This window comes from Eschscholzia californica, unplaced genomic scaffold (assembly GCF_041429995.1).
Source record: "Eschscholzia californica isolate CP2 unplaced genomic scaffold, dmEscCali1.0.p SCAF_1, whole genome shotgun sequence".
Classification (NCBI taxonomy): domain Eukaryota; kingdom Viridiplantae; phylum Streptophyta; class Magnoliopsida; order Ranunculales; family Papaveraceae; genus Eschscholzia; species Eschscholzia californica.
In genome coordinates this window covers 86590639-86606324 of record NW_028238198.1, presented here as the reverse complement: position 1 = coordinate 86606324, position 15686 = coordinate 86590639, and the positions used below count along the sequence as shown (strand labels likewise).

The 15686-nt window shown below is 36.4% G+C and overlaps 2 protein-coding genes across 3 annotated transcripts; one reads left to right on the top strand and one right to left on the bottom strand.

Moving 5' to 3' along the window:
* Positions 1-1153: 1153 nt before the first annotated feature.
* LOC147570613 (V-type proton ATPase 16 kDa proteolipid subunit-like) lies at positions 1154-4806 on the bottom strand. Its single transcript, XM_086657172.1, has 3 exons — positions 4117-4806; positions 3726-4011; positions 1154-1549 (listed from the first exon to the last, which is right to left on the bottom strand). Exons 1-3 carry the CDS (start codon positions 4193-4195, stop codon positions 1417-1419), a joined length of 498 nt encoding a protein of 165 aa, XP_086513298.1. The 5' UTR covers positions 4196-4806; the 3' UTR covers positions 1154-1416.
* Positions 4807-5345: 539 nt separating this feature from the next.
* On the top strand, positions 5346-7436 carry LOC147570612 (cell growth defect protein). Of its 2 annotated transcripts, none has more exons than XM_086657149.1 (3): positions 5346-5663; positions 6292-6462; positions 7083-7436. In XM_086657149.1, the coding sequence occupies exons 1-3, from the start codon at positions 5568-5570 to the stop codon at positions 7164-7166; spliced, it is 351 nt and encodes a 116-aa protein (XP_086513275.1). In that variant the 5' UTR covers positions 5346-5567; the 3' UTR covers positions 7167-7436. The 2 variants fall into 2 exon arrangements, with proteins under 2 accessions (XP_086513275.1, XP_086513276.1); XM_086657150.1 differs by having other exon boundaries at positions 5362-5663; positions 6557-7436.
* The last annotated feature ends 8250 nt before the right edge of the window (positions 7437-15686 follow it).

Below are 15686 nucleotides of genomic sequence, written 5' to 3'. Positions count from 1 at the left end.
CGTTTTGATTGGAATTACATTGTTAAACATTATCATTTCAATAATTTCATTTTTCTCACGTTTTATTTGGTTTAATGTGTTCGGGCGGACCGACCAACCGAAGTCAATCGAACCAAACCGAACCAGGCCGAACGAAGTCGGCTGGCAATTTGATCGGCTCGGCTTCGGCCGATGATCTAGCCAAACCGCCATTGATTGGTTCGGTTCGGCCGGACTCTAAATGATCGGCAACCGACCGCTGCTCACCCCTATTTCTAATCAATTTCTCTTGGCGCCTGATTGACCGTGATCCGTCTCCATCAGACTCCCACCACCTATAGGTCCTCTTTTCGGACTAACCAGGCCGAGACCCAAAGCATTGCCCTCAGAAGCTCAGACTCCCACCACCTATAGGTCCTCTTTTCGGACTAACCAGGCCGAGACCCAAAGCATTGCCCTCAGAAGCTCAGACTGGACAAATCCGAGACTTGTGGTAGTGTTGTTTCGATTAGTCCCAGACAACTGCTATCAATGTTCATGCCGGACTCTGTTTTTTTTTTAATTGTACTCTGTTGATTATTTCGTAGGCAATATATCCTGAGAAGGGTTCTCATTTTAGATTTTGAAGTTTTAGGGTTGTTCGAGTATGGGTATAAATTATAAGAGTGTTATGGGTATAACTTATAAGAGTGATGTTTGAATAGATCCCGTTCTGATAGGAGTTGTTTTGTTAAGTAGACATGAATTGTTATGAACATCAAAGAACTGCTTTTCGATGTAGGGAAAGAGAAGCAGAAAAGAAGAGGTGGTGCGCGTTTTGGACCGTAGGGAGGAAGCACATACAGACAGAAGCCCCCGAGAGAAATTTTGGATGATCATTCAACAGGAATTGTCTAGATCTTAGATCATGTCAAATGCAATTTAGCAAGATTCATCCTCCACATATTCTCCAATAAAGCAGTAGACTCCCACGTTATATATGGATCAATACTAATAAGATTCCAATCCTTGCCATTGGCGAAAATTTTTGAAACAGTCCCATGGAAACAATTCCTGCAACCTATGATTCACAAAATTTACTGCATGCTCGAATACAGTACAAAAACACTAGACACAAAGTGATCCATGAGTTCCTAAAACAAGACCGAGTTTATATATCTTCAAAATACAGAAATTAAATGGAAGCTTGTAAAGCTTTTTATTCAAGGAGGTAGCAATTGGTTTCTAATACTACACAACCAGCACAGAATAAATAATAAGCCCCCAATGAAGAATGGGGAGTGGGGAAGAAGAACAAGTCATTGTTTTCAGAGTGAAGAATTTCTCAGACCACCCACCACGATCGACAAACTAAGAAACCTTGTGGATGGAATTAAAAGCCAAAATGATACAGATTAACCACATAAGTAACACAAGGGAGAACCTCTCTCTCTCACTCTAGTCTGCTCTGGATTGGCCAGCTCTTGAAGACAGGATGATACCGACGATGAGACCATACAAGGCCAAGGCTTCGGCGAAAATGAGGATAAGGATCATACCAACAAAGAGCTTTGGTTGTTGAGCATTGGCTCTGCAAAATAAACACAACAATCAAAAGTTTGATCTCTAAAAAATCGAAAATAGTTAGAAAACTTAACAACAAAATCAGAGTAAATTGCTGTTATGCTGCCTACACGTGCAAATTTTAACTAAAAGACACCTGAAGGAGGCTGATAGGTAAAACCAAATGTTGATAATTAAAGGGTTATTTTGCGAAAGGGTCGTACATAAGTACCGTGTTTTGCGAAAGGGACATGATTGTTTATTATTTTGTGAAGGGGTCGTGGACTAGGATTGACAGTTAAATAAATATTAGATTTAACTTCACATTAGATGAAAAGTTAACGCCGTTATGTAAATGTAACGGTGTTACCTCAAGTAAATCTGATGGACGCTATCTCCACATAGATGGCTATAATCTATTAATGAAACTTGCCTAATCTCACATTTGTTTTATAAAAGAAAAACTTATTCCATTCATTTTCTTCCCTTTTTATTTCTTCTAACTTTTTATTTCACTGGATAATGAAGAGGTGTTGCCGATTGGAGAACTTGTTTAACCCTTTAGATGATTGCACTGGAAGTGACTACAATGTATTGTAGTGGCACAACATTAGTGCACTGTTAGTGCACTAAAATGACCAATTTATCAACCATTTTAATGGGATCATTTTGTTTGATCTAATAATTTAGAAGAAATTCGAAGTTACCTAAGTTCTTGATAGAAGTAACTAAGAAATCTAGAAAAATAATAGTGAATGTCTTAATTTGTTACTTTTGCGAATTAGTGTCAAAATTGTATAAAGTTTACTTAGATATAACCATAAATTTTTTAAGTAATGTGGATAGAATTAACGGCGTTAAAATTTAATGGTGTTAAAGCTTAACGGCGTTAAACTTAACTGGTCAATCCTAGTCCACGACCTCTTTACAAAATAATAAACGGTCATGCCCCTTTCGCAAAATCCAGTACTTATGTACGACCCTTTCGCAAAATAACCCATAATTAAATGTCATGGAACAAAAAAAAGGATACCGTACAGAATTTTCGTTCTTTGTCAATAATGTTCTATGTTTAGTACCAATTTTCATCTATTAAACATGAAGTGAACTTCAAGTTAGGTGATCCCCCCATACCTAAAGTTTCATTCGCATGAGATACATCAATATCATAATCTCGAACGAGCATCGTTTAACACACACTACTAGCAGTCTTCAATCGAGATTTTAGACTACTACGAGTTTTATCGTATTCTAAGTTTTTTTTTTGGTTTTTATGAGTTAATACAATCAAGATAGTCAACACTCAATCAAGGATGATGGACCACATGCCAAAAAAGTGTGATGCAAAACGAGAAGTTGAACTCATCATTCATGAATCATGAGGTACACACAAACAAATACGATTGCAATTAGCGAATAAGTTGTCACCAGAGAGATTGAAGACTAGAAACATCACAAAACTTAGCATATATTGGAAAACATATAAGTTATATACTTCAATAAACACGGACTGACGGACACTTATGATGAAGACATGAGAGGAAGGGCGGAGATGCGTTCATGAAAGGAAAGGTTCAGACATGTGCTAATCAGGGAACGAAAAAATTTACTTCATTACACCAGATTATTTAAACAAAAAAATATTCACATCTCAAGCACAAGTTGAAAATTAAAACTACTTTCTTAATCTCAAATTCCCAATCAACCAATGAAAATCTTAGCAAAAGCCCCAAAACATTAGCCGCTTTTACAAATTAGCCTAAAAATTGATAAGATAATCTCATAAACAACTGAGTTAAAACTGTTTTTGTAATCTCAAAAGTCAAATCCTCAATCAACCCCAGAAAATCTTCCCAAAAGCCCCAAGAAATTAGTCACTCTTACAAATTACCCCAAAAATTTATTAAGATAAACTCTAAACTAATGGGTTGATGATAAATACAATCCTATAAAATTAACTCACCCAAACAAGGAATCAAATAACATGTAAAGAAAAACTCAAATGCATAAAAAACTAAAATATAATCACAGAAAAATAACAAAGATATGAACTTTATCCAGTCAAACCAACCATTAGAGAGAATTCAAAGATGGGTAGATCAAAAAACATAGATAACAAGTTCCCTTTATGCAGTAATCAAGAACTTGAATCAAATAATGAAAGATCAATAGGTTTTAGATAGAGAAAGTGAGAAATGGTATACCTAACACCAGCATCACCAACAATCCCAATGGCCATACCAGCAGAAAGACCAGCAAGACCACAAGAAAGACCAGATGAAAGATGTGCATACCCATCAAATAGGTAGTAAGATTTAGCTTTAGGGTTAATACCAGTACTGATAATAACAGCAATAATCAAACCATAAATACCCAAAACTCCAGCCATAACAACTGGAACAATTGACTTCATAACCAATTCTGGTCTCATAACTCCCATTGATGCTACACCAACTCCACTCTTTGCCGTTCCATAAGCAGCTCCCATACCTACAAATTCAAAAATCCATATATTAATAAAAACCCTAAAACCAGAAACTTAAAAAGATCAAGTTGAAATTGATTTAGGGTTAGGGTTTGATGTGTAATAAGTACATGAGAAAACTAAAGCAGCAGCAGCTCCAAGGAAACCGAAGAAAGGAGCAGTTTCATCGCCACTGAAGGAGGTAGACATTCTTTCACACCGATTTGATTTGATTTGCAGAAAAAAAAAAAAAACTCGATCGGATCTGGTGGTTGGTTTTCTCTTCCTCTTCCTCGATGACGATCTCTCTCTCTTTCTCTCTCTCTCTCTCTCTCTCTTCGGCTTGATTATATATAATTGATTGATAAGCCACACACGTTCGGCCTCGAAGAGACGTCAACTCAATATCTGGGCTTAGAACAAGATCCTAGTTCTGGGAGGAGATTGATTCTACAAGCACCTTAGGAATCCTACTTTAGCTAGTGTTTTCTTTTTCCCAGTCAGATATGAAATTTTATTCCATGTCTGAATTGACTCTAATTAGATTTCGGAGTGTCTGTTTTTCTTAGACACTGTTCGAAAAATAATATAATTCTAGGTACATATGATTTTCATAAGACGTTAGCAAAACAGATTTACGTACGAAGTAGGAACTTAGTTCGTATAAACATGAATCGTCTAGTTGAACCAAACCATAATTAATCAAATCAACCCTTATAGGAGTTAGATAGACATCATCTTTCTTGGATCAGAGAGAGTGTTTGATAAAACGTATGGAGGGGATAGTAAATACGGAGAAAAAAAATAGGGGGTTAGTCGTTAAAATTTGATTTGGATATAAAGAATAAGTAGTTTTTGCAATTACTTATTTTCTAAGCTCTTCCCCCTAGATCTGATCTTTATCCGGTGATGTATCATGTGTAACTGACAGACCTATTTTACATATAAGATTTAAGAGTCAAACTCAAACACTACGAAAAAACAAACACCAATTACAACACCCTAACCTACCCTCCCTATATAATGACTGGCTTCTCTACCATATAACATGCTCACTTTTATAAAAATGGTTCTCGAAGTTTTGAGTTTGTAATTCATACAATATTCGTCATTTTCGTAAGTAATTTTTAATTGTGATGTGAAATAATTTATTAATTTATTTAACCGCATATCACAATAATGACCAACTCACCTTTTTGGCTTTTATGAGTTTACAAACAGTTTTATAAGGGTAAACTGGGAACAGAAAATTGTTATTAAAGAAATCTACTTAACTGGTTAAAAAGGGACTAAAACGGCAGATGGTTGAAATATGAGACCAAAAGTCAATTTTATCACAGAATTGGGGCTGAATAGGAATAATACTTCTTTCGTTGTTCCTCGGAACCAAAACGAACCAATCGGAGAGGAAACGAATTCATACGAGAACAAGAGCCGATTAAGATTTGCTCCCGGTACATCACGTCTCACCACCAATTTATTCGCCGGAGAAGCGTAAAAATACCGCCACCGACCACTACCAACCACCATCACCACCGTCAGGAAGACGATCTGAGTTATATAGTTGGTGGGTGTTGTTCCAATGGAAGGTAAATCCAGTGGAGGCTACGCATGGGCTATATCAGCCGGACTAAATGCTGCCCTAGCAGCAATTGCTGCTAAATTTCTATCTTCCCAGGTAACTCTAACCATCCCACATTCATGAAACCCTAGTTGAATTCACTTTATAGTTTATTTGATTGCTCAATTTGTCTGTAAAAGTAGCACCAGTATTAAAGATTCAACTTTTAGAACTGATTTCATTTGGATTACTTTGTGAATTATCTTTCATTTTAACTCTAATTAATCAAATTTGTGATCGTTTGTTTGGGTAATTTGGATTACTCGAAATCATAACACAAAAATTCGTTAACTTGCTTGGATCCAGCCACTAGAATTAGGGTAGAATGGTTTCTGTTCCAATGACACCCCCATGGCTACCCACTTGAATACAACACTCAAAACATAAATATTTTTGGGGGTTCTCCTCCATTGTTCGACGGGGAGTTCTAAATCATAAATTCTCTCTGGTTCTAATGTTTGTCGGTTAAAAATGGAAAGAGTTATGAATTGAGGACCTATACTGCTCTTGTTTAGATGTATAATGTTTTTCTCGAAAACCGTTGATGGAGTTTTACGCATCCGGACTTTATTGGGTTGGAATGAGTATAAAAAATGATGGATATAATGAGATATTGTCGATCATATCGAAAGTAGTGTGTATTATGCTTTGTTGCATAAAATTTGTTTGCTTACTTCAATGGCAGATATTGAAGTATGGGATGGTTATTTTTTTCAATGTGATTATGTGGGTGTGCTACGTCAACAGCCTGAAAGCTCTCTCGTCTCTTCAAGCTACGGTTACAAATTTTGCGACCAACTTTCTCTCTTCAGGGCTTGCTGGATTCTACTTATTCGACGAACCATTACCCGCTAAGGTAATAGATAGTCAAATGCATTTTGCGACCAACTTTTTCTCTTCAGGGCTTGCTGTATAATGCCACCTTAGACGTTGATTGTCATTGTTTGCAGGTTCCCTTCTTTTAAGATATAGAGTCAATATACCGAACAAAGACAGTATGTGTGTTTAGGTGTCGAGTTTGTGAAAACCGTTCTTACTCGTGCAGTCTCACTGAACAAACATAATCACTTCACCTAATAAACCCTCTAAGAATACTTTATACTGCTTATTTCTAATCCACTATACAACTCAAGTTAATCATTTCTATCATCATGAGAGTCATTGTCGTCTAGAGTGTTCAATAATCAATATGCTGACAGTACTTTCTGCTCTACTGTCTTTGTTTAATGATTTAATCAAATCATTATTATCGCGCTACCAATTTGATCATCTCTTACTTCTGTCATATCGTGACTAAATACAACTGAAATGAAGTTTAGTACAATTCGGTTCATCACATCTACTAGTCATTCTTCATAAACTGTTGAGTGTTACTTCCTCTAGATTTTTTTATTACATGGCAATACTATTGGGACCTAACGAACCTCATATTCATATTGTTCTGTTTGCAATCATAAAAGGTTTCTTGATTTGCAGTGGTTTGTAGGTGCTATGTTCATTGTGATTGGAGTCTTCGTGTTAAGCAAATCCAGCATAGAGAAGAAAGCTAGTTCAGACTAGTTATTTCGTTCATACGCTTGTTTCGCATTGAGCCCAATGGGCCTTCCGCCTTTGTTTGTATCTTTGTGCTTTTACCATTTTCAGGCCTTCCCATTGATCGGGGTCTCACATTATCGGAAAAGGAAGCATAAAGCTTTGCCTGAAGGTGAGAATTTTGTAGAATCGTGGTTTTGTGTAAGTAATTAGGGATTGAACTGTTTTTTAGTTGTAGAAATGATTGAGCTGGATGTTTTGCAGATTTTCCTAGATAGAAATTCACTTGTTATGTAATGGACTGGCCCATGGGCCCTTTACGAACTTGGGTTGGAAACCACACCATGAATTAGGTCAAAATTGTTGTAGTTATGGCAAGAGATTAGATAAAGTGACATAAAAGAATGGCCCTATACCCCATCTGAGTCCATCAAGGTATTTGGCCGCGCAAGATTAAGACAAAGAATGTCTTTAACTTTCTCTCTCTAAATCTTGTCCAGATACATACCCTCGTTGGGATTTAACATGGCATAGTACCAGACTTGATTAGGCGATTAACTAATAGTACGAAGATAATGGTGCAAGGACATGAATGGACTTTTAGGTGGGCCCAGACAAAACGGGCCTATGTGTGATGGGTATCTTTAAATAGTCTTCTATGGGCCCATATATTGGATAAGCTTTATCCTCTCCCTCCTTTTTAATTTGAAAGAAAAATAAAATAACTTGCTCTATTATTTAAATATCCCTTTTTATAGGTCAAATTGTGAGAATCTAAAAAAAAAAGTTATAAAGTCTTATGTCACTAAAAGAATTCATAAATATTTATTTTGATAAAATTAAATTTTAAAAAGTTAAACTTTTATTTTCCATTTAAAAGGAAATGGACGAATCATCAATGATCTAAGTAATAGATTAGGATCTAAATAATAGATTATGAAATTCATGACTTAATAACTCAAATAAATCAAATTCAATGAAACGGAAAACAAAAAAAATATTTGGATTGATTTAGTCAAAGAGTCAATAGTGTAGTTGGTTGAACCTAACAATCTCTCGCTCTCGTCTTCCACGTGAAAACTTTATGCCACAATCTACTGCCTTTGTCATGGGGGCCTGTGGAAATAAATCAGGATGAGTCTGAAAATGACATCTCAATATAAAGACAAGCATTCTCATAGATGTCTCATGTTGACACGTTTTTAGAACAAAAATCAACAACTTTATTTAGATCTTCACTTCTCTCTTACGATATAAGATAAAGTTGATCTACTCATATACTTTTGTGAAGTAAATTCGACATTTTTTTTTTCTTTTCTTGACTCCTGATTTTGGTATAAATCGGTATCGATTGTACTTGTATGTACGAATAAGAATTGGGTAGTCCACCACCTCTCAAGAATAGTGGTTGGACACTCATTCCGAAATACAGAAGTCTCAAGCTCAAATAATTGAAAATTTAACATTTATTGAATTTTGATATAAATAAAGTGAGATATATTAATTGGGTTTTAGATCCCTTGGATGACAATTGAAACAAATATATAGCTTCTAGGGCTCAAATGAGGCAATTACAACGCTTATTCTATCGTTGAGTGTTTTTTATTATATGAATATTTGCCTTGTAATGATAACTCTTGTAGTCTATTTTTTTAAAATAAAATTAAAATTGGGTATTCTTTACTTATTTCTACACAAAAAGAGGAAGTTGGAAGTTACATTTTATACTAGTTATAGTCTTCCAAATGTGGTGAAGGAGAAGTGAATTTGGGCTAAAATTTTCAATTGGACAAATGTAGAGGTTAAATATCAAATCCTATACAAATTAGGAGCAAAATGGAATTAACCCATAATGTAGTATGGGTAGAGAAGTCAAAAGGCCAAAACTTTGATGTAATAAAGTCGCCGACATTAGACAGGCAAAGCGAGACGGGCAAACAAATCAACTATAATTTCCTAAGTGCCCCCTAAATTTACTTATAATAACAAAAGTGCCCTAATATTATATTTAAATGATTAACACGGGATATAACTTGTTAGGTGTGGTTATGTGAAGTCATAAATACTAAACAAGATCGGCACGTCGAGTTGGACATCCTCCCCATATCCCACCCCACGTCAATGTAAATCTTATTGTTGAAATTTCAAGCACTATTTTTTCGGCGTACCACGGGTTGCTATTTGGTGTTGGCGAATTTAAGTCGCAAATGACAAGTGATATAGGTCTTCGTATAAAAAGAACTTCACTCAAACAAATGCACAGACACTGAAATTTGTATTTCTTATGGGCAGAGAGAGAAGATATTTAAGTAAACCGTGTTTAATCTCTGAAATAAATTATAAGATGAACAATATTAATATTTCACACGTAATTACAAATTTTAGCAACCCAAGTTTTTGTCATATACTGATACAATCCTAGATGGACATACATTTAAAAGTTAATAATGATCAGTAAGCAACTCATTTTGGATGTGATATGGAACTATCGAAGGTTGTTTGTTAAATTATCGATAATAAAAATCTATCTTTGACTATGGACGATAGCTCAATAAATCATTAGTCCTAATCTCAAATGATATCTTGATTATGAAACCTCTATCTTTAACAAAAAAAGATTATGAAACCTCTAATAATTAACTTTAGTTGTTTTGAAGTATATCCAACCTAAATAGTTTTGAAAATGTCACCACTATCCTTATCATTACAAACGTGTTAGAATTTCAAACGATTTTCTTTTCAATTCATTACAAAAATCTATAAAATATTTGCTTTAGTTGAGCCAGACGTCTGGTTCTCTTTCTATCAGTTTTTTTTCTCCTAAAAGGTGTTTGCAATAAGAGTTATACAATATTTTTGCTTGATCTAAATTTAGGTGTACAAATTGTAACGACTGAAAACTGCATATACAAAACTTCAAAATCCTAGCGATACAGATAGTTTTACAGTTTTACCATACATCCTTTAGGAAAAAAGAGTCTACATACGAAATTTAAGGGAAAATATTATGGGAATTAAAAGGATAAAGAGGAGTGGTCTTACTAAATGGATTTTTGCTCCCGGGCGGAGTTAGTTATTCTCAGTCAGCGTCGCCACCCTTTGTGGAGGAGGGAAATTAGTTACGTTTGAATTTACGGTTATTTCTACAGTTATCGGGCAGTTAGAGTGGTTTCTCCTTTTTGAATTTCAAATTTTTCACGGATTCCGGCTAATAGGCCTGGGTTTCCAACACTGTCGCTCTTAAGGGGCTTATAATTCTCAAAGTTTTAGACTTTACATTGTTATCGTTATCATATCTTCACTATGGAAAACATCAACACAAACTTAATCCAACAATTTTCAGAACTATCTACGGATGATTCGCCAACCATTCAAGTTCAAGGGGAAGACTTACTTCCATGGAATAATGAAATCGTCAAAAATGGTATCGTTTGGATCCAAAGTAATAAAAAGATTGATATCTCTCAGGCCTTCATGCGTTTATCTAGAGTGATTCACGGTCCTAATAAATTCATATTGTCGGATGTTAAGGATAATGTATTCCTTATAAAGTTTCACACAGGTTCTGAATTGGATATTGCTTTAGAATGTTCTCCCTGGGTAATCCAAGAAGAGTTAATGATCCTTCAGAAATGCAAACCAGATACTCCTCCGGGGGATCATGTTTTCGACAAAGCATGGTTTTGGATTCAACTTCATGGAATCCCATCTGCTTACCTAAACAGTACAGTTATAAACCGTCTTGCAGGTTCTATTGGTTCGTACATTCCCACTTCTAAGGAGGAAGCGTCCAAGTGGAGTTTGTTTGGAAGAGTTAGAGTGGAACTGGATATCACCAAGAAGTTACCACAACGGGTTAATCTCAATCTTTCTAACCATAAACTTATTTCTATTGAAATTCGGGTGGAGAAACTACCACGCTTCTGTCTTTATTGTGGATTACTAGGGCATTCAATGAAATTTTGTCCCACGGTTTTGGCATTTAGTGATGTCCTTAAACAGGATATTGACATTAATACTAGGAATTTTGTTGAGAAAGCTTTACTTCCCAAATACAAAGAGGATTTCAAAGTCCCTTTCACTATTCGGAACCCGATCCGAGAATTGGGTTCATTCGGTTATGATATAATTCCTAGAATTGCTAATCTTTCCTTAAATGAAATTGATGAAACAGGAGAAGAACAGGTCCCTCCTAATACTAGTATTAACCAAAACTTTGGTGATCTCCTATCTCATTTGATCGACGCAAAGAAACCAAAAATGCAGAGGAAGACAGGCGATGCATCAGTATATTCCAATGGTTTATACTCAGAAACTCTGGAAAATCCAAAACGAAAGCAACCTAAAGAACAATCGAATGCATTGGTGGATATGGAAGAGGACAATACATCTCAATCACAAAGAACAATCAAACAATACAGGCACTCAAGTCGTCACTCTAAAGAAGTCACTCACAATGAAAAGGGCTCGGCATCCCTAATGCCGCAGGGGCCATGACTGCACTAGCATGGAATTGTCGGGGGCTTGGGAACACCCCGACAAAGGAAACTCTTTCTCAGTTCCTTGGGGCTATTAGGCCTTCCATTGTTTTCCTCTCTGAAACTCGTATTTCTAATTATATTCCTCTTTCATGTTTTAATAAGTTTAATTTATCGAAATTTTTTGTTGTTCCCTCTATAGGGCGTAGTGGTGGTCTGATTTTACACTGGTCCCCTGAGTTTAATTTTGATATCATATACTCTTCTCCTAATCTTATCCATGTCAAAGTGAGTAGTGATAATGATAATACCCCTTGGGACTTTCTATTTATTTATGGACCTCCTCAGGTCCAGAATAGACAATCTTTTTGGACTCAACTACTACTCAGAATAGGTAATATTACTAACCCATACTGTTGTATGGGTGATTTAAATGCACTGCTAGATAAATCGGAAAAATGGGGCGGATCAACTCACATCCCTTTTATGTCTAATTTTCAGAAATTTGTTCGTGATGCTAATCTGTTGGACTTAGGCTACAATGGTCCAGCCTTTACTTGGACGAATAGTAAAGCCATTCACCACTTAACGAAAGAAAGATTGGATCGAGTATTATGTGATGCGGAGTGGCTACTTAAATATCCAACAGCAGGAGTATTTCATTTGCCACGTTACAACAGTGACCATGCCCCAATACTTCTCAAGTTCAATGTTCAAGGTGCCACCATGAATACCATCTCGAAATTTGAAATTTTTTGGACAAAACATGAAGACTATTCGAAAACATTCAAGGAACAATGGGACCAGAGTACGGGTACATTCTCAGAAAGAGTTCAACAGGCCAAAGACGGTATCAAACACTTGAGCAGGCGTGCTTTTGGGGTCATTAAAAATAGACTCTCTATTCTTAAACAGAGACTGTTAAACATTCAAAAAATGATCCCCACGGAACAAGTACTCAATATTGAGAGTGAAATTCAAGAGGAGATTATGTTTTTGGAAAACTTACAATGTACTAGGGCAGAACAGAGAGCCAAAGCCAATTGGGTCCATAATGGAGACAGGAATACAAAAGCATTTCATGTGGCAATGTCTACACGTCGACAGAAAAATACGATTCATCAATTAACATTGCCGAATGGTCAAACTACGGGGCATATCAATGATATTTCTTCGGAATTCATATCTTTTTTTCAGAACTTATTTTCAGCAGAACAGGTCACTCTGCCTCCGACCGAGTTATTAAACTCTTACAAAGTGTTTTCGGCTGAACAAATCGACGACATCTCAAGGGTTCCATCGGCAGAGGAGATTAAATCAGTGGTTATGGAAATGGGAGCAGCGAAGAGCCCTGGACCAGATGGCTTACCTTGTTATTTCTTCCAACATAATTGGGATATAATTGGTCCAGAACTTATAGAGTACATTCGAGGCATCTTTATTACAGGTTCTATTGATCCAACTTTGAATTGTACCACTATTGTATTAATCCCTAAGACTAGGAACCCGAGTTTCGCCTCTGAATTCAGACCGATAGCACTATGTAATTCGGTCTATAAGTTCATCACGAAAATAATTGCCAACCGACTTAGACCTTACCTAGAAGAAACCATTGCTTGGAACCAAAATGCCTTTGTCCCTAAACGACAAATCATAGACAATATAGTGATTACCAGAGAATTAATACATTCTATGCATCGTTCTAGGGCCAAAAATGGGGCCTTTGCCTTAAAGATGGACATGGCTAAAGCCTATGACCGAGTGGACTGGACTTTTTTGAATTCGGTCCTGCGGGCTACGGGCTTAGAAGGTAGAATTCTCAACCTTATCATGTCTTGTGTTACTTCAGCCCGATTTAATATCCAAATAAATGGTACCAGGGTAGGGGACTTTTCGGCCTCTCGAGGCCTTAGGCAAGGTTGCCCATTATCCCCTTATCTTTTTATCCTCACCTCTCAATCTCTCTCTCTTTTATTTGATTTATATGCATCCCAAGGGATCTTTACAGGTTACAAGATCAATCCGGACAGCCCTAACATAACACACCTACTGTTCGCGGATGATTTGATAGTCTTCGGTAAAGCAAATCTAACAACTTTGAATAATTTAATACATATAATGAATCAATATTCTTCTTTCTCTGGTCAGCAGGTGAACTTTTCCAAATCATCCCTGTTCTTCGGAAAAGGCATTCACGAAGATATCCAAAACCAATTTATCAATAGACTCTCAGCTCCCCTCATGACAGATGAAGAAAAGTATCTTGGTGCGCTTATCCTCAAAAAAAGCAACAGAGTGCAGAGTTATCAGTGGTTATTGGAAAAATTTCATAGTAGGCTTGCTGGTTGGAAGAACAAAATGATAAGTCAACCAGGTCGAACAGTACTTATAAAATCTGTACTGGCTTCATTATGCTCTTATCCTTGTGGATATCAAATAATGCCAAAGGAAGTTATACATGAATTAGAAAAAATAGAAAGATGTTTTTGGTGGGGACATGGTGTTCAAGAGAAAAAGCTTCATTTTATAAAGTGGGAGATTATTACTAGCCCTAAAAATAGTGGTGGGCTAGGTATTAGATCAATTGAGGAGGTAAATCAGGCACTGATGGCTAAACTAACATGGCGTTTCTTAAATGAAAAGGATGCAATTTGGGTTAAATTATTGAGATCAAAATATATCAAGAATGGAGAGTTTTGGGATCATCATCCCCCAACTAACTCATCCCAATTTTGGAAAGCAATTACAGATATAAGAACCACCATGAAAATGAATATCACATGGTTAGTAGGAGATGGCAATTCAATACAAATTACTAAGGATCCTTGGTTACCAGATCTCCCTAATCAAATACCCATCCCTATTCAACCCCTTCCTAATGAAATTCATAAAGTCAGGGACCTTATGGTCCCTAATCAAAGAGCATGGAATATAGAATTGATCCAATCGGTTTTTGATACTTCTACAACACAACATATCCTGAATATCAGAATTAATGAGAGTTACACTGAAGACAAACTCATATGGAAGCCTACTGATTCAGGTAAATTCTCCACGAAATCATATTATACACAGATCAAAGTATTACCAACACTTCATGAGGAAATTTCGGATTTTCCTTGGAAATACTTTTGGTCGAAAAAAGATATGAACCCTAAGGTACAAAACTTCATCTGGAAACTTATTCATGGAGGCATACCAACTCTAGATAATATAGGTAAAAGGGTGAATCATATAAATCAAACATGTATCATGTGTGATCAAGGGGAAACAGAGACGATCACTCACCTTTTCGGTAGCTGTCCATCATTTACAGAACTGAATCTTAAAGCTGGAACCACTAATCTACAAATGAAATTTGTAGATCCGATCAAAAATTTAAAATATTTGCTCAATCAAAGAGATCTAGGCAACAGGGAATGGTTTACCTTTTCTTATTTGATTTGGTCATGGTGGAAGCTGAGATGTGATAAACATTTTCTCCAAAAGGAACCGGATCTGGATAGGTGCTGGTGGAACACCAAAGAACTGCTCAGGTCAGTACCTCTATTAGCTCTTGAAACTAACATGCATACTGTTTTACAGGAAGGTAGGTGGATTCCTCCACCAAATGGAAGAATCAAAATAAACTTTGATGGAGCTTTCATGGAGACCAAAGCCTCATGTGCAGCCTTAGTAAGAGATTCACAGGGACACATTTTAGGAACGAAGGTGAAAGAGATACCGCCGAGATCGGCAGTTTATAGTGAGATGAAAGGATTCGAGTGTGCCCTAGAAGTGGCCGAAGATTTAGGGTTGACGGAATTTATAATTGAAGGAGACGCGCAGGTTATGCTTAACTGGATTACGACCGTCGATTGTGAGGTCCCTTGGAGATTATCAAGGGAGATTGACGGCCTGAGATCAAGGGTCAATATACTCCGAGCACAGGTGGAGTATTGCAACCGCATTTATAACAAAGATGCGCACGATCTTGCCGCGTCAGCGTCATCCTCGAACTTTATTTAAATTAGTGTTTTATCCTCAAATGTTAACTTAGTTACTATTTAGTCCGGGTATGTTTGGTGTA